The sequence below is a fragment of the Centropristis striata genome, chromosome 12 (genome assembly GCF_030273125.1).
Source record: "Centropristis striata isolate RG_2023a ecotype Rhode Island chromosome 12, C.striata_1.0, whole genome shotgun sequence".
NCBI classification, from domain to species: Eukaryota; Metazoa; Chordata; class Actinopteri; order Perciformes; family Serranidae; genus Centropristis; species Centropristis striata.
Window position 1 is genome coordinate 27,837,845 of NC_081528.1, and position 23,659 is coordinate 27,861,503.

Genomic DNA, 23,659 nt, shown 5'->3' on the forward strand with positions numbered 1-23,659 from the left:
TGATAATGGCCCAGTGTCTTGCTGAAGGACACTTCGGGGGCTGAGTGTACTTGCTGACACAGGACAGTCTCTCTAACCACTTGTCTGGACAAATGTGTCACAGTGAGTTGTGAGTGTGCAGGTTTTAATTTCAATCCACTGACATTCACATTTAATTACGCTGCTGCAGAATTCAGTTGAAATAAAAAGGCAGCATGCTTTTGGGCCTCATAATCCAGCCTCCACCAGCTGTTTGACACACTTGCATCTTTTACATCAACCGCCGCATAATGCTCATAGTTATAGTTTGGATTGTGTAAAATGTGAAATAAATCAGAAAGCAATGTGAGATAGTGATCCGCTTGCTTTCACAGAATGTTTTCTACATTTTAAATGGCAGATAAGGTCAAGAGGAAGAAAATAAGACTAAAAATACAACCTACAGTTGTACAGTTTATATGATGTTATTGTGTTGTGTCTGGTTTGAAATTAAGTCTAAAAAAAGACTAGAAAGAATTTAAAGAGGAAAAACAAGGAAGCGATACAAGTAGAACAGATATAGAATTTATTTTCAATATCCATTGCAAAGAATAAGAGGTGACACAGCTTGAAACAGATAATATAGAATTTATTTTCAACCAGAAGTAGGAAAATACATAGGTAGGTGTAAAGGAAACAAGCAGAACCTGTAGTCAAACGGAAAAAATAAAAGAACAAAACTAGTCCAAAGAGAATCGAGAGGACGGCTAAGGGGTACAACAGAAAGCATTGTTTACCATTCAGTTTCTTTTTAAAACAGTATGTGTTGATTTGAAAACAGCTGCCTTGATTTCTCATCTGGATTAATGGACATTCTACAACATTGTGCAAGTGTTTTGTCATTATTCTTTTTTTTTTTTTGCTGGTATTTCATGAATGGTAAACAATAGTTGGTCCAGTGCATAAACACAGTGACACAGATCAATATATGTACTCAGCTGACTACAGATAGACAATCCTGATCATTGAACAACTACTACTAGATCGGCAGGGAGAAGGAGATGAGCAAATATACAAGATGGGTGATAAAAAGGGGAAAGAAAGCTGTTCGTGAAACAAAACGGTCGAGAAGGTTGAAGATGGAGAGTACGAAAGCAAAACGACCACAGTTTGAAAGATGAAATAGCTACATTTTACGGATAAAATTACTTAAAAACCCATTCTGAATGTTTCTGGGTATTATTGCCAAGTTTGTTTTTGTTTTTTTGGAAAAGGATGCATTTAACATGAGTTGATGGATTGAGAAACCAAACCCCGAAAAGAATATGGATGCAACATGTTCATGTGATTCAAGGAAAAAGGACAAAAGTACCTTGCTTTCCTTACAGCCCTACATTTCATGAAGACTATGATTCGGATAAAAAATAAAATAATCGAAAATTGCGACTGGTTGGTGAAAGAAATCGCTCTACAACAGAGAACTGGACTACAAGCAGCTTTGGTGTGCACCATTACAAAGAGATGCAGCCTGGGAAATTACTCTACGCCTAAACAAGCCAACTATGAAACACAATGCAACAGTGGAAAGTACAAAGCCAACAATGTGATCACTTGCTGAAGCTTACAGGGTGACATAACTCAGCTCTGTGATTTGCCAGATTTTCAGTCAGAAGCCAGTCTGTGGTTTTACAAGAGGGCGATGAGGAGGAGAGAGGAGGGCACAGGGGGAGTCAACAACCGAAAGAAAAGAGTCAAATCAGTGACTATCAATAGTAGCTAGCTAGTGTAACAGGTTTAACCTCTGTGACGCACAAGAACAGAGTGAAATGGACTAGTAGTACTCAAAATCATCACAGGACCAGTCTAGCGACCAGCGGCGCTCCGTTAGCTTAGTCTTACAAACACATTTTACACCAGTCAGAACAGTGTTCTCTAGTACTGAACTGCAGCCACTAGTAAGACAGCTCTGCTGCCCTAATCTACAGGCACCAGCACTCTCCAGCTAGTGCCATGCAACATCCAAAATAAAGCTGAAAAGTAAAAGCAAAAAAAATACAGAAACAAATTTAATATCCCTGTGCTGAAAGTTTTTACTGATACCAACGATGCAGGTACTTTTCCTCCGATAAGCTCTCAATCCTTCGTTCTACGAGGCATCATCAGGAACATTCAACTTCTCTAATCAACCCATCAAGACAACGTCTCATCATGATTTCTACAGAGGATTTGGTTTGTGATTGGAATAGGAGTATATGGGGGGAAAAGTAAAAACAATGTAGCAAACATAACACCATCATAGAATTCATGATTTACACATCAACAACACAATTCAATATCTTTTTAGAAAGGAAACATGAGATACATCTTTTATTCACACTTTACAAAAAAGCTAGCCTTTAAATCTACTACAATACTAATGCCATTCAAGAAAAAAAAAATCAAACTGGACACATTGGTTTCAATTGGAAAACAAAAAAAAAGTTAAAAGACAAACATGTAAGGGGAAACAAATGGGACAAGAAACCTTGATCTGAGGACTATACTTCCTATTTACTTGCTTCCTTCTTGCTTTAAAAATGTAATTTCAACATATACATTAAAGTAAATTAGATCTTTTTTTGCTAATATGATGGGCCAGGGAGTGAGGGGAGCTGCATCTGAATCTAATAAGTGCTCATCATCCGGTGTCTGTGTAAAAGCATGTCTGTGGAATAAATTGTCTCATCACTGGCAGATTTCTCTCATTTGTTGAGATGTAACCAATTTGATTCAAAAATAGCTGAGCTCACTCCCCCTCATCCCTTGTTCATCCAAAAGCAGAGCAAAATGGGCCTTCCACCTTTTCCAATACAGAGGTAGGGGGTCCACAGATGGCACTATAGCTGCAGTGATGAGGGTACGAGAACTATACAAAGTGGTTGAGCAAAGGGTTTAAAAGACACAGCTTGAGTAATATAGTGGGTAGGAAACGTCTGAGGTTGGGCGGTATAGGGTGATGGACAGGCTGAAGGAGGTTTAAAATTCATGGCCAGGGAAGGCGCTATGGGCTAGATATTTTGGGGATCTGGGCATGGCGCTGTGCTAAGGTACAAATAGGGAGCAAAACAATCTGAGAGAGTGGATTTATATAAGGTTAGACATCCTAGTTGTGTTGCTTAAAGAGCGGAGCAAGGGCCGGTGGAGAAAGCATACCTGATTACTAGAGAGCTCAATGAATAGGAAGGATATACACATCATCATAACATTGTCACAGCTCATAAAAAAGGAAATCAACATTAACAAAAACCAATAAAAGGACATAAAATCTTCACAAATGTCTCAACAGTATTTAAAAATAAAAGGAGAAAAGGTTGTTCAGGCGTTCGTCAAATGTAAATAGTGCAAGACAACGACAACTGCTACAGTGAGGCACGATGTTTTCTTGTACATGTAGGATTAATATAGGTTGTATCAGTCACACGTCACTAGTGGGAGTGTGTGGGAGAGATATATAGATGAACAGATGTGGAGTCACTGGTGGGCTGTGACTTATCCTTGCGTGTCCTTTTGTCTGAACTGATGGCAGCAGTGTGGATCAATGGCTTTGTTAATGGGCGAGAAGCAACAGGCAGAGTTTACTCAGTGTCTATTTACAATCGCAGCAATGTGCCGGCAAATCAAATCAACAGCAGGGGGTGGGTGGGGGGTGGAGCAAATAAAACAATACTGGTACATTAATTACAGTTAAACTCTAGGGAGTGCAAAGTAGTGACAGTGAACGCCTTGAACAACCTCTTCTTTCGTCTTTTGTACAAGCTGGTAATATCAATTCATCTTAACATTAACTGGATAAAAATTTAGCCATAGTTTACAATACAATCTTTTTTTTCAAATCTGATCATAATTTACTCTTAGTACAAAAAACGCCAGAAAACAGGTCTTTTGTGGTTCATATACAATCATGTAAAGACTGAGTCTAGATTTCTATTCTGTACAAACACTTGTGAAAAAGCCACTGCTTTTGTGTATGGAATTTATGGCTGGGGAAAGTCACTACTGGCCTCGGAGACAGTGCTACAGATCTGCCTGCAAATTACCTGTGTTATGTGTGTGTGCGTGCATGTGTGTAAGCTTGCATGTGTGGAGTTGGATGGCAACTCCAGACAGTGAGAGGAATGCTGGTTTTTACTCCTGTGTATCAGCCATTACTCACTCTCTCTGCCTAAAAGCAATCGAGACAAAGAAAAGATTTGTGAAAGCCCCTCAACGCTTTGCCCATCAGCCTAAATCCCTTGCCCCTTGCCCAAAAAATGGGGGTATGTGGGCCACATGAGCTCCTAAGCACAAGACTAGCCTAACAACTATACAAGCTGGGGTGAAACAGTCTGCAAACAGGATGGTAGCTGCCTCAGTTTCTCACCATAGCTTTCCTTCACAAATTAACACTACATACAGTCCATATGAAATTGGGCAAATGTAGTCCTCGAGGCGTCTGTGGGTTTGGTAGCTAATGCACCAGGGTCGGGGTCAGAGGTGTAGACTATCTTGTAGCACCATGGGAGGCCGTGACCACACTAAAGGCCTCAGCACCACAGAATGACAGCAGGAAATCTCACCTCATACGAGCTGCGCTACATCCACCTCGGGGATCGCTAAACTACCAGCTAAAAGCTGCTCTAACCCAACAACATCTGAATCAACAAATGTGTGCATCCTAGAAAGACTGAGAAAGTACGCTGGCTGCCCAGATTACAGGGGAAAACATGCACAAGCCAATGATGGAGGTCTGAGACTGACAAGTCTGCTGTCTTTGCTGGTTTCAGATTTGTACAGGACAGACAGACGGGCAGACCATCAGCTGTGGAGCTTTTAAGGTGAATGTCGTGCCCTCAGCCACTTCTCAGTTTCCCCTGCTCTAAAACCAAACAGTGCCCCGTGTGACAAATCTGAACAAGCTACCATCCCCTCAAGTTGGAAAAACAGAAGCAAAGTGGAAGGGTGGGTGGATTTGAGGAGGAAAGGGAGTCCGAAACACAAAATATGATACACAAACAGGACTGAATCGAGCAGTTAAAAAAAGAACAAAAAAGAAAAACGGAGAAAGAAAAAAGAAAAATATAGAATATCTATAACATTATACGAAATCCCTGTCGGCCAGACCTCACTGTACGAATATTTTACAGGTTGTGTATTTGTCTTCCTCCTCCGGTATGGTGGAGGGAAGAGCTGGTAGTGGGAGGGAGGAGGGTTTGAAAGGGAGAGGCTGTGGTTGCAGCTCCCCCTGGTGGTGTGGCAGGGACTCACTACCTGCGTGCAGGCAGATGGAGCCCATTGACCTGGGGGGGCAAGTTGGGCAGGAGCAGCTCCAGCTGGCTGAAGAGGGAGAAGTGGTCGGAGGGGATGTGGGGATGTGGGCAGCCGCTGACATTGTTCTCTACAAGCCAGTGGGGGTCCAGGGGGCCCAAGATACCCAGCACGTTCAGGTGAGGCTTGGAGTAGAAAATATAGTCGATGACACCCTAAGGAGAGAAGAAGTGAATCCCCTCAGATTAATACAAGCAGCATTATCAACTACAACCACATACACAAACACCAGTGCTGTCAGTATAGTCACCTTGAAGTCGAAGGTGTAGTTGGTGTAAGGCATCAGGCCGTTCTCGTAAGCGCTCTTCAGCTTGAAGCCATGGGTGATCCTGCCGTTGGACGTGGTGCTCTTACCATTGCAGTTGAATTTGGTCAGGCTGTCGCTATAACGAAGCTCCTTGAAGTCCTTGTGGGTGCAGTCCACCCCACCAGTACTCAGGTACTCCACTACGCCTGAACAGAGGGGAGGTATGAGAAGCAGTATTCATCAGCATCAAGACCGGTCAAGTGGCACTTCAAGGTCCCAGACTAACAAAAACAATCCCTACTGGCACCATATGCCCTGCTAAACTGTAGCTATAACATAAAAATCCCCCTAATGTTCCAAGTCATGCAACAGTTTGTGTATCTAGCTAAAAGGGGGGCGTCTCTGTCTGTTCTTAGATTTTTTTTCCCCAACAACCGATCATCTGATGGATCTCACACCTTGAGGGTTTATTGCTCAGGATCCAAGGAAATGCTTTGTTGGGTGTGAACTCTTGACACAGGACATATATACACAAGTAGTGGGTTTTGTACATACTCATTTTAATAGGGTCAGTTTTAACACCAGTGTGGAGGTACCATGTGAAAATAGAAGGGTCTTAAGGAATCCATTGGTACCAATCATGTTGGAAACATTGGGAAACAAACAAACAACCAAATATTTATCTAGGCATGGTGTAGTTTAGTGCTTAAGATTTTTTTGTATACAAATTCTTTGAGATCAGGTAAAGCACACTTCTATTAGCCCTGCTTGCTTACCAGAGTCAGGCAAGGAGTTGAGGTCAGCACACAGCACCAGTGGAATGGCATTGGTCTCACCAGAGACAGAGGACAACTTGAGGCTGCGTGTGGCCTTGTCCACTATGTTCTTCACCTCCGACAGGAACATCATGGTCTGGACCAGCTTGACGTCAGAGTACTCTGGGTCCCAGTGCATGTGGGCATTAGCTACCAGCAGCAGCTGTTTCTCCATGCCGTGGAGTGACTTTCCAGCTAAAAGGAGGAAGTAAAAGTAAGCAGGGAGAAGTGATACAAAGCTTGAGTTGAGACTAATCAAACATAGTGCCATAAAAGGGTTATTTATGCACCATGGACATCTGCAACACCACCTACAAGAAGTGGTCTTGTCTAGAAGAAAAAATGCAAGGTTTGCTAAAACATATAGCAAAAACTAGCTTATGCTCTCACAAGATCTGCTACCCAACAACTATTCTAGAGATCTTGCACGAGTTTCACAAATCTAGTGTTACCATCTAGACATATCCTACTTCTCAGTGAGTTTCAGACAAGTCTACTCAGGATTAGCCAATCTAATTTACATAACCAATATCAAATGTTAAGTCCCAAAGATCAGAATAGACTGTCTACTCACAGGAGGCCTCCATCATTTCTTTGCGGACTTCAAGCAGTACAGCTACCCCGATGTTGTCCTTTGTCATCACCCTGTTCAACATTGCCTCTGAGCCCTCGGAGTTAGCCATGGCCAGCTGGTTGAACTCCACTGTGTGCTTCTGCACTGCACTGAATCTGAAACAAACAGAACAAGACAAGAAAACAGAGGACTTAACACAAGTTTTGTAGGCTGTGTTGTAAATAAATTAAAAAAAACATCCACATAATTATGTGTTGAAAATAAATCACAAATTCCAAAAGTTGCACTCCAGATGAGAATCCTCTGCATGGCAAATCAAAACATCTGAACTAAGTGGTGCAATCTTCAGACTCAAAATGATTGCAGCTGTGTCCACAATGGTTCTCAAACATGATAACACTTCATTTATGTACTCTTTTGTCCATTTAACTGACTTATAGATAAACAGAGACTTTAATGATTCCCAAAGCTCTGAGATTGCTCCTCAGACAGAGTCACATTCGGTTAATTTAATAGAACTTGATGCCTCTCACTATCAGCGCCAATGGGACATAATGATTTAAATGCCAATACATGGAGCGACAAATTTTCCTAATTAGTCCTAAAATTGGGCAGCTTTTTTTGCCAACATTAGTAACATGCAGTACAATACATTTTCATTAATTTTATAAATGTACCGTTTTATGAGTGAGCAGGAATTTATGAAGCTGATTATATAGAGTAGTTATTTATTTTCATCTATTATTTTATTTCTTTTAAATTAATTGAAAAATGTGCTTATTTGACTGACAGCCACTTCTCTACGTCTTCAGTCACACACTGCAGCCTCAATGTAGTGCCCACAGCATTATTTCATACACAAGACGTTTATAATGATGACCTGGCGAAGCGCTTTCAACCCGTGCGAACCAAAACTTTGCTCAGTAACCAACAGCTTCATTATCAAAGATTTTCTATATGGTGTCAAAATTTAAATCCAAACACAATCTCTTTCACTCCTTCCGTAACCCTCCTTTAACTCTAATAAGCTTAACTGACATGACCTATTACCAATGCAGTACAGAAAATAATTAACATTGACTGATGCTTAGCAATAAATATACATTCATATGCAAATATTAATAGTTTCAAAAGCAAAAAAAATAACACAGTCAGCTGTAATACTTTGTAGATGTAATCACTCATTTACTGCAGAGCCTTTTCTAGTTTCTCTCTAAAATACACACATCAGTTATCGTTCTCCTTTAGCTCTAATAATAATGGTTCTATTTTTTTGTTTAATAGGAAAATACGTTTAGTTTGAGTAGTTTCCTTTCTTGACAGTTCTTTTTTTAAAAACCAAATAACTCACATAAAGATGCAAATTCACCACTTGAAAACATCCCCCAGCTGAAACTATGACTACGGGGAGAAAATTTAAACCTTGAATGCCATTTTTCTGTCATCTTGGCATCAGCACTCCAGTACAACAATTTAGCATTGCATTCCTATAACATTGTCACTCTTTAAAAACAAACAGTAATCAACAGTAATGTAGCACAACCAGACATTGTTGTTTAGATTTCACAAATGTGTTACTTGTCAAAACCAGATACCTGCCATTACCCACAATGCAACATGTCCATCAATAGTTTGGTCAAGAGACTGTTATGTAATGCTAGTAGCGGCAAAGAAAAGGTCTCTAGCCACAAGCAGGGATGAACTGGCCTCTCTCAGACCCCACACTACCAGATCTTCATTTTCAACTTAAGGAAATTGATCAGACTTCACACTGCCCACTCTGGAGCCACAAAATGCTTTATACAACTGTTTTTCCTCCACATATGGAATAGTGCTACCCAAGACCTGTAAACAGACATTGTGAAATTGATAGGCTTCCTTTCAGGTACTCAGAATTCATTGCCAACCACTGACGCCCATGCAAATATCATGCAAAATGCCCTATCGCTGTTGTTGTCTGATTTGTGCAGGATTTTGTAGGCAGCCATGGCTAGGGCTGTGACAATGACTGCCACATCAGGGCAACGTGATGAGGTCATCGCCACCATTATACATGCTAGAGCAGTTAACTGCTAAACCGCAGGGCAATGCTGCTTTTCAATGCAATGATTTAAATTGAATATAGTCACAGCTCTAGCTATGGCAGACTCAAAAGCATGAGACCGTGATCATATCAAACAATAGCCATGTGCAATGTTTTTCATAATTTCTCAGAATGTGGATAACCAACTCGGTCAAAGCTATGTGCTGTGATTTAAACAGAGGTCAATTTGAAGATTTATTTCAATATCACCCTTAGTGATCAGTCTAAGAACATCTAGCTTTTGTATTCAGATATGAATGCAGACAGTTTGTGTTTTTTCTGGTTTCTGAAACTGTATTTAAGAGTTAAGGCAGGGTAAACATATAAATAGTCACAAATCTTTGCCTATTTGAGTGCAATCAAGGTCAGCACTATCTGAAGGTTACAACAAACATACCTTCTCATTTGCAGTAAAATCAAACTGGTTAGGTAGGCGAGTGGCTGTAGCTCCACCCAGCTGGTAAACCGCTCAACCAAAACAAGACACCATCAACAATAAAAAAAAAAAAAGGTTTCAAGTTCCCAGCAGCACAGATTGCACCTGCAGTGAAAGGCTTACAATGCAATACTTAATTGCTTTGTCAGAAATATTGCATCTGATAAATGGAAGAAATCTCAGAAGCTTAGTGATCAACTATAATTGCACCACAATAACTGTGTTAATCACTCGGGTAAGAATATCAGCCACTATCCTAATCCCACCCTAGTACAATAACTATATTAGACATTAAGTTATTAAGTGGATTCCGACTGCCTAAGAGCTTCAAGTCAGTGGTTCTGGCATTAATACAACACATCTAAAACTGCCTTTAATTTACAAACAAATAATTCCATGTCGTATAATGGACAGTCAACAAAAGACACAGGCCATATGACAGTAACTATAAAGAATTTATGTACATACTTTTCTGTCTTGAAGAAAATTGCACAACCGTCCACATGTTTACGGTCGGACTCCGACATAGTCCTGGCTCGTGACTTTGGACTGAAGAACCCGTCGTATCCCTGTTCCTTCAGCTCAGGCAAGAAGAAATTGTAGTACTGCTCCGTCTCAACTTCCTGTAATAGGCAACAAAAGGTGTCATGATGGACAACAGAAAACACTGACAGTCATGCAAGTTTAACAAACACCGCTTTCCAAAAAGGAAAAAAAAATGTAACTCGAAATATTAATAGAAGACTGGTGAAAAGTAACAGTTGATTATATCTTCTCATTGAAATTGGATACCATTTGTACAGGTTAAAGCATAAAAAAGGAAAATAATTGTCCCACTGGCCTGTGTTATCAAAGGGAGCATTAATTGGACTGCATAACATTCTACAGGTGTTCCTTTTATCCTGCTGCCACCACCCAACCCAAATATTTTAATATAGTTATGTCTGTATTGATAAACAAAATAAATGTGACTTTTCTGTGAAATTATTAACACATGCTTTGGGGCCCCATCTCTCACCTGCAAACTGATGATGTCTGCATTGCAGCCCATTATCTCCTGCATGATGGATTTCTTCCTGTACTCCCAGTTCAGAGCCCAAGAGGGGCAATAGCCGTATAGCTGTCGTGTGGCGTACTTATCACACAGCACATTGTAGCACATCACAGAGAACAGTGCTGAGGGGAGAAACGGACAAAAGGGCGTCACTTTAAAGTGCTACTAAAGCTGATGATGCTTGATTGTGGTAGGGACATTTTCACACTTGTTTGAGTACTAACTTAAAATGAGACAACCAAAATAGATTTGTGCTGGATTCTTTTTCCTGCCTATACAAGGAAAACATTGACTTTATGCAGTATTTTGAAAGCAGAGTAAAGTCTATACCACTTGGTACTGCATTTCCTGAAAACAGAATCGGGCAACACAATTTATACTTATTACCTCCACTCTCAACAGGTTCAACCAGCCGGGTAGATGCTAAACTTATTGGCAACTCTAGATTATTATACATTTGCATGTGATATGTTGATATTTTGGCAATATGTTTAATAAGTCAGTTTTGCTCAGGTTCACACAGGCAGTGTGCATATGCTGCATTGCAAGTGTCAGAAGTATTGGTTATGGATTACACCCAGCAGTACTTTTCTCGCAAAGCCAAATGTGTATCCTTACTACTCCTGAATTTTGCATTGATATATGTAGCTTTTATTTCCTGTTCAATAGATATGGTTGACAGTTATGGAGAAAGCTGGATCCATATGGAGCTGCTGTGTATTACAAAGACAACTGCAGAGTAGAGTATGTGCTTCAGTTCAAAGCCATGTGCTGTGATACATGCCGTCCTTACCTGAGGCCCGTGTTCGGTCTGGTTCCTGGAGTGAGATCCATGACCGGGCTGGGGGCTGCTCTGTTGGTACTGAGCAGAAGGAAAAAAATAATTGAATATGTGTGACAACATGGACAACAAACATCAAGCAATGACTTCCACACGGTTATGGGAACATGAGCTGTTGGGTTCATAATGTCCTAATGTATATCTACTGATGAACCTATCTTTTGAGTAAATAAAAGCAATTGGCAATATGCAATTCCTGTTCTGGTTTCAAAACTGCCAGAGAGAGAGGGAGGGGGCGACTCACTGCGTTTGATAGCCCCTGCCAGATTGTCTAACAAGTAGTTGAGCAGTCTTCGCGTGCCATCAGGTTCCTGGTAGAGGCTCATAATTTCTTGTGCAAGTGGGTTTCCTGGTGTAGGAAAAGCAAAGTGGGCTGAATCTTCGCCAAGAGAAAAAAGGGATTTCAAGGCTGAAATGGCTACAAAAACCATTGATAAGCCACTCACCTTTCAACCCCAGTGTTTGTAACTGAAACAGTTTCCCCAATTCAAATGGCAGAACCCGCAACTGGTTGTTATTTAAAAGCAGTTCCCTGTGGAGGACATAGGGGAATTTGATCATTAGAAACCAGGCCTCCTGAGAAACAACCATCTCTCTTTCCAGTTAAAAACATTATTCACCTATGACATACTTTCCAACTTCAGACTGACTGTTAATGTAAACTTTGTGTGAAAAAAAGGTCTGATTTGCAATGGATCAACAATTAATTAAAATTAATTAAAAAAAACATTGCCATACCAGTGTGTAGCATGCATGAGTGCCAAAACCAGATTCAAGATCAACCCTGTGACAGCTACTCCTTTCCATTGTGTCCAAACTAAGGGCTAAGTGCACTAACCTGAGAGACACCATGTTGCCGAGCTCCGCCGGCAGGCTCCTGATCTTATTGGATGAGAGATCCAGGTACACCAGGTTGTGTAGTTTGGCAATGTCTGGCGGGATGCGTGACAATGAGTTGTCACTGATGTGCAGGGCAGTGAGGTGGGTGAGAGACCACAGGGCTGTGCTGAGACTTCTTACTCGGCCTGCAGTGACAGTGGAAAAAGGACACACAGGAAATTTTAGTCCCAGTATCCAACTATTACTCATTAAATGGTTAATCAAGAAAGTAAAGAGCAGATTGATACTGAAAATAATCCTTAGCAGCTGCTTTATATGGGACTGAAATGTGTAAAGCTACATTGGTGTGCCCACATCTTATTTTAACCATGACAATGTAGGAACAGGACCTTTTCCCACCATATATTTTGACTTGTCACAGTTGGAAAAGCACAGTTATAAATAATCAAATTAATTATGGCTGAATTCCATTTAACAGCTTTGATTTCAGGGTGCTGACAATGTGCATGCTGGCTCAGGGTCACAGGAACACCTGAATGTAATGGAGTCACCATCAGCATTATTGGTAACACCTGTGCTTTTCCTACTATGACAAGCCAATATCTGTTATAAAAAAGGCCTGTTACCTGTTCCTAATTGTGTGACATGTAGACACACAATATGATTAGTAATCTATTACAATGAATCATTATGCCAACACCAAGAGAGGTTTATGAACAGTATAAATTCAATACCATCTCATTACTTACAAAACTAGAAACTTCCTGATTTATATATACACTTACCGCTGATTTCCAGCTCAGCCCAGTATGACTTCTTCCCGTTGGCTGCTTCCTCGCTCGACATAATTGTGTACATCCGCCTTGGATCCGGCGGGTCATATTTTTCCTTGGGCATTCCTATAACACTGGAGACACATTTTTTATTTTAAATATCATTCATGAAGAAAGTCAGATATTTTCAAATGTGTCATAAATTCTAAATAAAATTGGAATAAAGCTTGAATATGTTAGAGGTGGGGTACATATTTAGCTAGTCATATAACCATAATGCATTGTGACTTTACAAGCCACCACATGTACACATGTGGGCACAGGATATTACATCTAACCATTATCAATCACAAAGATCACGTTTTTTAAAAACTAACAAAAAATGATTAAAAAAAATCAAAATATAGTTAAAGTAACACGTTGTTTTCTATCGTCCATGCTACAATATAACAAATAATAAACTATTCCTGTGAAGGCTGACATTTCATTGGAGTTACATAATAATCAACATTAAAATCAGCAGTGCAGTGCAATACATTGTGTGCTAACTTAGCCAACTAAAACGTTAACTGTGTAACTCAAATCATCAATCTATAAAGAGCTGAACATAAAAGTGGATTTTCAAAATGAGTAAAAATAGCTACCGCTAGCTAAGATTAGCCGATCTTTCCTCTCGTTGTCGCTAAATGATTAGCCTAGCTTAACCTAAATAGGTAGCTATCAAACTATACACAACAAACGCTAAATAGCTAAGCTAGCTCGTTTGCTTGCTAACTAGCGTGATGGAAACGGACACGCAAAGTTAGAGAAATTAGTTAAATGACTTCAACGCCGTCCGAGGGGGTTAGCGAAACCTCGCAGAATTATATTAAAAGATACTGCACAATTGTTGTTTACATAATAGCAAAGCACTGACTTGCGCACTAACACTAGGCCACAAAACAGCGCATTAGTTAGCTACCATTAGCAAGCATCCACTAGCAAGAATAAGTATCATAGAGATAAACTGTGAGCAAACGAGCTCACAACGCTACACAACGCTGGGTTTGCAAGCAATTGTCAGCTATTTAGCTTAGCTCGAGTTAGCTTGCTAGCTAAAAGCTAACAGATCCCAATTATTCGAAGCTGACCGACTTCCTATTTATATAAGTCCCACTTCGGAGGACGACCAGCGCTTTTTACGTCTAAATAAGAGTGCGAGGAAATTGATGAAAACAGTTCAGGTTAAGTAATAGGAAGGATTCTGTTTTACCTGCAAGAGCATACCAAATCGCGAGGACGACTGCGTGTTCTCTTTTGTTTTCTAGCTACTTCGCACCCGTTTCCGCTGCTGTATCATGGCGACTGTAAGGATTTTTTTTTCTCTGCCGATAACAGCGTTTGATCCTATTGGTCAGCGTGTAGACGGTCCAACCAGCTGTTGAACCAGAGTAAATAAAATCCTTAGATGATGAGTGATGGACCATCAGATGGATGAATAGGATACCTTAGTTCAATTTACCGTGGCTTATTTAAAAATGATGCATATTTAGCAGAAATAAAGTAAATGCAGTCAAAGTAATTATGTAGTGATTACATTTGTATGGCGACCCAAGGAATATTGTGCTTAATTAGAAACATAATTAATTAAGTGAAGCCAGATGTCAACAGATTTGGATTTTATTACAACACACAAGGCACGGCCTTCATTTAGAATCCAAATACTTAACAATACATTTTATATATAAATATTAAATTATCAAAACAATGTTTAATAGATCCAAGAAAATTAAATGTTTATACAATCAACACTGACAGACTTCTAGCAGGTGATCCTGTAGATAAGTGAGGGACTCTTCCACATGAAGAGGTAAGGCCTGACCGAGGTCAGCCTGAGATCTGGACATGAAGGCCTCCACAGCTTCACGAATAGCGGGCTTGGACACCTTATCATCCGGCTTGTAGACCAAGTTGCCAACTATCCCATTTTGCTCAGAGACTGAGTTGCACAGATAGCCTGGGAGTAACAGATGGAAGTAGTTAGGAGTAAACCAAAATTGAAATGCTTTAATATTCAGGGACATTGTGCATCAATTAATATAACCAATCTCTTGAGAGATAGTATTGATAGAAATCAGTATTTAAAAAAATGAACCAACACATTATATACACACATCTGGGAAATAAAAGATGAAAGGGAAATACATTTTACAAGATGGACTTCAGCTTTGCCCTCTTTTCTATTTCTGCTGTTAAAAGACCCCCATAAAACAGTTCAGTACAATCCCATATGCTATCACACCACATATTGCACATTCACTGGTGTCTGAGGTTTCCCACAGGCCCCACTGTCTGCTTCCTGGCAGAACGACACTGGAAAGCCGGCCTAGTCAGCAAAGATGTTGGTTTTGATTCTGATAAGATCACTTGACTCACCTTATTTATTGATTGATTAAGAAGAAAGCTGACCATGTGTAAAATGAGCATTTTATTTATCAAAATATATTTTAACAATTATATTCTCTTCAAATTTACTAAATTTATAGGGAGACGTATGATTATAGCTGCAAACACCGTCTCGCAGTGCACTGACACTAATATCTCACCTTTCATTGCTTTGTTGTAACTGAGCAACAACATCCAGAGAAGATGGACCAACTCTTCCCACCTCTGCCACTTTTCCGTACCATCCTGGAGAATACAGTTATGTATCAATTGCATTTTTATTTTTAATGGGGAAAATGTATCAATACAAACATAAACAAATCAGAAATGTATACCACTACATCTGTGCATAGGTAGAAATTTAAAACAAGATGTAACAGTGATAGTCACCGAAGGGTCTGGGGTCAGAGCGCAGTGCTTCAGGTAGTGAAGCAGTAGACTGAGCGACATGGGCAGAGGGATTTTCAGTGGACATGCATAGTCCAACAGATGTTCCAACAGCTTACATCTCAGCAGCTTGCTCTGCAGGCTTTCGAGCAACAACATCCTGCAAGTCAGAAACACATTAGTCAGTGACAGCTTGAAAAACTGGGGAAAAGAAGCACACTGGTCCAATTAGAATTATACATTTTTTTCTGTGCTTCATGAATTACTGATTGCCACATTTAAAGACCATTTCTAAAATATATTTGCATTTAACAATACAATTAGAAACTGTAAAATATATTGGAAATATAATTGCAATAACATGAATGGAAATCTATCCATTTTTTCTTACCCTATTTAAATAGGTCTCCTGTCATTACATGCATTTTATAATTCATTTGTCTATTACCTTATAATTGTTGACTGAATGTAACAGCTATATAGTCAATTATAAGTGAAACCTAAAAATCTATGATTATTCCAGTAGCATGATCCACAGGGAAAGGTAGGCAGTGTATATTAAAAGACATTTATTTCTCTCTCACACTTCCATTATCCTCAATGGTAATGAAAAGCCTGCTCATCTTGCCTCCCTCCCTCATCTCCCCTCTTCTCTCCTAACCTGTGTGCTCGTAGAGGTACATTGCTGATGAGCATATGGAAGAGCTCTTGGGAAAGCTTGGCAGAGGTTAAGGCTGGAGAACGGTCCACCTCCAGAGCCAAGGACAGCATCCTTTGGAAGATAGCGACCATTCTGCAACAACAGGACAAACACTTGAAAGAGTCAGGTATAGGTATGTGGTATGTGTCAATGTATTCAACAAGTCATTGTATATATATATATATATTTAAATCAGATAATCAGATAAAAATCAGATTTTTATTCACCTGACGTGTTCGTCTCTCTCTCTGGCTGCTATTCTACTCGTTCCATGCTCTGTGGATTTCATAATGGATGAAAAGAGCCACTTGATTACATCCCTGGAGAACAAAAAAGCAAAGAAAAAAACATGAGTATAACTACAACAAATAAAAATACAAACTTTTTTTTTACCCATGTACTATCATGTGATTCCCACAGTGTGGCCTGAATGGCAAAGTGAATTTAGGTCAGTTTAAATTACCTTGCTTCAGGACTTCTAAAACTGATAATCTGAAATAACTGATCAAAAATGTTAGTTAACTCTAGTTTCATTTACACCAAAGAGATGTGGCTTTTGAATAAATAGAAAAGTGTATAAAATACAATGTGTAGGAATGATCATTTGTGTGGGATGTTTACAAGTTTTGCTCCCCTGAACTAAACATGTTCTGAAGTAGGCTCTCTAGTATACAGCACACTGAGAGGTGATTTTAACATTTTGTCTACTCCAGTTATATAAGTGAGAGTAGGCTAATTAGATCGCTAGATTAGATTAGAACAGTTTATACTAACATGGTGATGTACAACCCTGATTTGAAGAAAGTTGGGATGTTGTCTAAAATGTAAATTAAAGAAAACGTTGAATAGAAAACTGACAATAAATTGAATAGTCAAATAAACTTTTTATTTCACACAGCGCCCCAACTTTTTGTTATTTTGGGTGATACAATCAAATAAAAACTCCTGGTTTAAGTCATCACACTCAAAACTTAAACTATCAAACTCACCTGACGTGAGGGAACTGCTGATCACATGACAATGTTGCCTTGGCGATGGATTGGTGGAGAGCAGAGATAGAGCGATTGGCCTGAAAGTCGTCCTCCAAGGTCTGCACAACATAGTCGAGGAACATACGAACAACCTCGCAGCGATGCTTCTTTGTATGGTCCTAAGGGAGCGAGAGGCACAGATAGGGACATGTAAGTTGATAGAAATAAAAATAAAAGATGTTCAGGTGTAGATGTGTCCTCATACTAGGGCAGAGTAAACAATATTTTGGGAAGGGCTTTTGGTCATGTTCAAACCCACTGGTCATGGCATATCTCCCAGCTTTACTGTACATTACACATTTTGCTATTTTGGATAGTACCTGATTGTCCGTGACCGAGGTCAACAACTCCCAGTCCCATGGAATTGTGGTTGTATCAGCCATGTGGTGTCTGCAATCAGAAAGCAGCTTTAATCTTCGAATTCAAAAATGGAAAGAGGAGAGATAAGATGGGAGAGATGATGCAAAGGACAGATCAAAATTATTATTTTTTTGGCCATTTTGTAGCTTTATTGACAGGAGAGGTATTGAGAGTGAAAGGGGGAGACAGAGGGGAAGACATGCGAGAAAGGGCTCCGAGCCGGGGGCCCACTTACGAGGACTGGGCCTCTGTGGTATGCGCTCTACCAGGTGCGCCACCGGGAACGGCCCAGATCAAAAATGTTTAAATAGGAAAAGCGACAAATAATACTTTACTATCAAATCCTTCCTTCACCTCTGTGTTCTCATCAGCAGATTAAAGGCTTGCACGCACAGGTGATAAGGGCACTGTGTGTCGAGCAGAATGCCACGAAGCAGGTGTGAGATGATATCGCTGGGGGGAAAGTAACCAGGCTGTAGCAGATCAGACAAGAGCTGTAAAGTGCCTTCTGGGTAGTTCTCATCGATGGTACTGTAAACCAGGCTCAGACTCTGACGGCATAACACCTCTGGAGTTCCAAAACCTTCATCTTCCTCATCAAACTAAAAAAATAAAACATAGAAAATTAAAATAAATGCTGTACATTCAGCCTGGCATATAATAATTTGTAAAGAGAGCAACAGAAAACTATTGGGATAAAGCTTGTGAGAAAGGTCTCTTACCAAGACTTGAGCTGGTCCAGACATTATTTTCCTGAGTGTAACTGGGCACACAAATTGCCTGTCCTCTCTACTGGCCGCCCTGAAGTCGGTATCTAATCTGTTCTCTCTGTTATCTTCATCTCCAGAACTTTCCTCTGCCCAATGAAAAGACACTGGACTGTCAATGCCCAGATCCCCTCTGTGTGTCCCTGCCCCAGATCCGTCATCCATGTCCTCAGCTGACAAAGAATGTTCACTAGGGATGCTGAAGCACAAGAAGTCAGAGCCGTTTGAGGCCTCATCAGCCCCAACCACCTCAGAAGTATTCTCAACTTGTGTAAGCTCAGAGGTGGGTGTTGGGACGACTTGGGTCATCAAGTTATCAGATTTGGGACTTGTGTGGGATACAGAGTTAAGGTCAAAAGGCTCAGAAGGGCACTGTTTGGTGGTAGGAGAGTAAGGAATTGAGTGATCAGAGAGACCTCTCGATTCTGCTTTGTCCAATTCCAGTTGTTCCAGTTTAGAGCAGATGACTTCTCTTTGTAAGGTACCCTGCGTTTTGTCGTGAGATGAAGAACGGGATGTTGAAGGAGGGATGACCATGGGTGGGTCATCCCTCTCATCTTCACCAGTGCTGCACTTACTCTTTGTACTCTTTGAGTTTGCAACAGAGCCTCTTTTATCTGAGCTGGGAGAGTCAGCTAGGCTCTGTAGATTCTGAGATATATTAGCATTTAACGGTGTGCTTGTACATCCAGAACTTTTCTCTTGTTCTTCCTGTCTGATAAGAGATTCAACCACAGTAGGAGGTGACTCATCTAGTGAGGGGGCCATGTTAGTACCATTTGATGCGGCAGTTCTCCTCAGATTACCATTGTATTCTGTTGCTTCGCCGTTTTTGTCTAGTTGACTGAGGTCCAGTGACATCCGCATACAATCTTTCTTAATATCGGCAGAACACTTTGATGTTTTCAGTTCTGTGATGTGAGTTTCAAGAAAAGGCAACCGTCTTAATTTGACAATTGCTGTGTGATTATGTGCTTTATCCAACAGCTTTTGTTGTCGTGTTTGACAATCCCAACGTCTCTGCTTTGGCTTTGAGTTACCACAGTCCTGCTTTAGTGAAACAACAGTCGAGGGTCTTGAAGAATTATCCTCTAAGTTAACGCCTTGTTTGTTAGAAGTTTGAGTTTTGTTTGTACTATCACTTTTTATTTGAGAGTCCTCTGGTGGCAAATTCTCCGTCTCCTCTCTTGTTTCATCTTCTGCGTTGGGCTCAGTCAAGTCTACCACTGTCAAGGAAGAGGTTCTGTGTCTTTTGCGAAACTTCAGCTCTTGAAGAGTCCATTTCGGATCTCTGAGGTCAATAAAAAGCTGGGGAAGAGAAAAATAAACAGAAAAGGTCAATATAAGTGGTTGCATGATTACAAAGCTAAACAGTATTGTTTTTAATCCTGTCAGTATAAACACATTCTGCTCACCTGTTCAAAGGAATATCATTATTTTTCTGACCATCAGTCAAAGAGTGTGCAAGTGCTACCGTAGCACTGCTTAGTAAACATGGTATGTGGGTGAAATTATAAATGCAGAAGTTCTGATTATATTCTTTCCATAGCTTTTTATGAATCTACTTATATGTACTTATAATATTAGATCTCAAGAGGTTGACATAGGTCAGCCGTTTGTGAATTTTCTTGGTAATGTCACCACAGACACCCAGTCCCTAATAGGGCAAATGAAAGGGCTTTCATAAGTGGACCATAGACTCTGTCACCATTGTGTTGTCTCATTTGGCAATAGATAATGACTTAATATACATTAATTTAAATTAAATAATAAATAATTAATTAATCTTCAAGATTATTACTTTAACAATGAATTAAGTATTCAAAATGACCCTGTTGCTGAAGATAATCCACAGACCTTTTTGTAAGCAGATTCATGTATGTAGTTACTACTGAGAGAAAATAGTTCCTACATGAAACTGCTAAAAAAAAAAGGTCTGTGGATTGTCTTGCCGGGTCACAATTCCATAAAAGAGACATTGCTGTCACATCATCTAACACTAAGCAACTCAAACCAAAACAATATAGATTGATAAATAGTAGGCTTCTAACAGGTCAGAGGAAAAGTGTGGATTTTGGGGTGAGCTGTCTATAATTGTATAACATAATGAGATAATTTTGACAAGTACTTCATCACAACAAGCTTGTGGGAACAGACACAGTACCACAGAAAATGATTCTGTTCAATTAAAGTTGTGTTGTACAATAACCTAAAACAGCCCAATAGAATCTTGAGCATGGCCAACATTCTCTTCCTGTCAGCTTTGATCTCATCTTGATAAACCAGTCAATCTCTGTACATAACATGACTGAGGACATGGCTAGTAAGCAGGCTGAAGTTAAAAGGAAAAAATGCATATGTATTTGGTTAAAGTTTACAGTTACGTCAACAAGCAGTAGCTGTATAGCTGCAGTGTCATCTTGAGGACATTATAAGTAAGTTAGCACTCCTTTCTATGGTAAGGGTCAAGTAGTTAGTACTCAAGTACCATTTAACTCTAGATCCATTATAATCAAGAGAAAACACATAACTCCAACACTTGGCAACTCAATCCAAAATATAGATTGATAGATAGTAGGCTACTAACAGGACAGAGGTAAAATGTGAATTTTGGGATGAACTGTCCCTTTAACTGATTTAGCCTAGCCAGGGTAGGGTAAGGCTGACAAAGCTAGCTAGCATGTCAACGGCACATAGCTAGCATTGAGGTTATTTTAAAGTATTTCACCACAACAAGCTTCTGGGAACAAACACTGTGCAAAACAAAATTAAAATTTGTTCAATTAAAGTGTACTTGTGTATTACAATTAACATAAACAGCCCAATAACATCTTAAACTTTGCTAACAGCAAAGCTTTTTTTTAAATAACTCCTGTCAGCTTTAATCTGATAATGCTGACCTCATTTTAACAAACCAGCAGAAACAGAAGAGATACAATCTCTGTAGTTATATAAAGTTTCGTAAGCAGGTTGTAGTTATCTGAGTAAAGTTATGTACTTGTTTTTTCCCTTAAAGTCAACTAACGGATATAGCTGCAGCAACATCTTGAGGACATTAAAAGTGAGTTAGCACTAGCTTCTATGGTAACGGTCAAGTAGTTAGTGCTCAAGTACCATGTAACTCTAGACCCATTTTAATCAAGAGATTACACATATCTACGTCCGATATCTCCAACACTCGGGAACTCAATCCAAGAAAATATAGATTGATAAATAGTAGGCTACAAACAGGTCAGAGGAAAATGTGAATTTTGGGGTGAACTGTCCTTTTAACTGATTTAGCCTAGCAAGGGTAGGGTAGGGCTGGTAGGGTCATCCCTATGTTCCCCAGGACCTATGCTCCCCGGGTTAGGGTTAGCCCGTAGGCCTACATAGGCCTATTTGCCATGGAATTTGGCTGTAATGGTGGAAAAAGTAACAGACCGGGGAACATAGGACCCTTTTTGGGAAAAGCGGGGGAAAAGGGTCCTAAGTTCCCCCGTCTCATACATTGAGGGGAACATAGGACCCGGTGAACATAGGACCCGGGGAACATAGGACCTGGGGTACATAGGACCCGGAGAACATAGGACCCGGGGGACATAGGACCCGGTGAACATAGGACCCGGGGAACATAGGACCCGGGGTACATAGGACCCGGGGAACATAGGACCCGGGGAACATAGGACCCAGTGAACATAGGACCCAGTGAACATAGGACCCGGTGAACATAGGACCCGGTGAACATAGGACCCAGTGAACATAGGACCCGGGGAACATAGGACCCGGGGTACATAGGACCCGGTGAACATAGGACCCGGTGAACATAGGACCCAGTGAACATAGGACCCGGGGAACATAGGACCCGGGGAACATAGGACTCGGTGAACATAGGACCCGGGGAACATAGGACCCGGGTACATATGACCCGGAGAACATAGGACCCGAGGACCAGGGGAACATAGGACTCGGTGAACATAGACACCCTCCCGGGCTGATAATGTTAGCTAGTATGTCAACGGCACATAGCATTGAGGTTATTTTAAAGTATTTCACCACAACAAGCTTTTGGGAACAAACACAGTGTAAAACAAAATTAAAATTTGTTCAACTAAAGTGTTTATTAACATAAACAGCCCAGTAACACCTTAAACTTTGCTAACGTTATTTGAAAAAAAAAAAAACTTCTGTCAGGTTTAATCTGATAATGCTGACCTCATCTTGACAAACCAGCAGAAACAGAAGAGATACAATCTCTGTAACATATAGTTGTATGAAGTTTCGTAAGCAGGCTGTAGTTACCTGAGTTAAGTTATGTACTCGTTTTTTTCGTTTAGAGTCAATTAACGGCTACAGCTGCAGTGACATCTCGAGGACATTAAAAGTGAGTTAGTTTCTCCGGTAACGGTCAAGTCGTCTTACCGTCGGGACGTTGACGCTGATGGAATCAACGTCAATCCGCACCGCGGAGAGCGGCAGCGGCTCTGCCCGGGACAGCCCGTTAGTGTAAGACCCGATGATCTCCACATCAGAGTCGTCTTTATCACTGTCGGAGCTGAGAGTGATCACATCATCCATTTTTCCTCAGACGACACAAAAACTATCAGCGAATGTTGATTCGTTGATTCGTTGTTTCTTTCTTCCTTGTCTGTGGCTTCGAATTCGATCGCATATCCATGATTCACGGGGCACCATAAGGTTACTGACATTAGCGGCCGGTAATTTTAAAACAAAGCTAAATTCGACAAACAAAATCCGTTGACATAACATCAATATGTTCCAGACAACTCTATAACTGACAACTGAAATTTGACACTTCCTGGTTTTTCTTGTATTTTTTCTTCTGTAGATCGGGTCACAACCAAATGTCTCCACCTACTGTTCCGGAGTGTGAGAACTAAAACCTGTGACACATTTTACTCATTTGATTTCTCCAAATCACGCACCCATAGACTATATAAATAAGCACTCACCGCATAAAGTGACTTCCAATCAAACTCCAGTTAAACCAGCTCGATCCACGACTTACCCCTATGTAACCTGTGTG

General features: G+C 40.3%; 2 protein-coding genes across 4 annotated transcripts; both read right to left on the bottom strand.

Moving 5' to 3' along the window:
- Window positions 1-529: 529 nt before the first annotated feature.
- cnot6a (CCR4-NOT transcription complex, subunit 6a) lies at window positions 530-14,348 on the bottom strand. Of its 2 annotated transcripts, none has more exons than XM_059345572.1 (12): window positions 14,217-14,348; window positions 12,977-13,098; window positions 12,190-12,376; window positions 11,798-11,883; window positions 11,596-11,700; window positions 11,304-11,372; window positions 10,475-10,632; window positions 9,925-10,079; window positions 6,938-7,092; window positions 6,325-6,558; window positions 5,552-5,754; window positions 530-5,456 (listed from the first exon to the last, which is right to left on the bottom strand). In XM_059345572.1, the coding sequence occupies exons 2-12, from the start codon at window positions 13,086-13,088 to the stop codon at window positions 5,241-5,243; spliced, it is 1,680 nt and encodes a 559-aa protein (XP_059201555.1). In that variant the 5' UTR covers window positions 13,089-13,098; window positions 14,217-14,348; the 3' UTR covers window positions 530-5,240. The 2 variants fall into 2 exon arrangements, with proteins under 2 accessions (XP_059201555.1, XP_059201556.1); XM_059345573.1 differs by lacking the exon at window positions 14,217-14,348 and adding an exon at window positions 13,609-14,196.
- A 128-nt stretch (window positions 14,349-14,476) lies between these two features.
- On the bottom strand, window positions 14,477-23,454 carry simc1 (SUMO interacting motifs containing 1). 2 transcript variants are annotated; one of them, XM_059345571.1, is made up of 10 exons: window positions 23,035-23,454; window positions 18,589-19,941; window positions 18,221-18,468; window positions 17,827-17,896; window positions 17,465-17,613; window positions 16,703-16,795; window positions 16,437-16,568; window positions 15,779-15,935; window positions 15,550-15,634; window positions 14,477-14,960 (listed from the first exon to the last, which is right to left on the bottom strand). In XM_059345571.1, exons 1-10 carry the CDS (start codon window positions 23,188-23,190, stop codon window positions 14,749-14,751), a joined length of 2,655 nt encoding a protein of 884 aa, XP_059201554.1. In that variant the 5' UTR covers window positions 23,191-23,454; the 3' UTR covers window positions 14,477-14,748. The 2 variants fall into 2 exon arrangements, with proteins under 2 accessions (XP_059201554.1, XP_059201553.1); XM_059345570.1 differs by having other exon boundaries at window positions 17,465-17,625.
- Window positions 23,455-23,659: the final 205 nt, after the last annotated feature.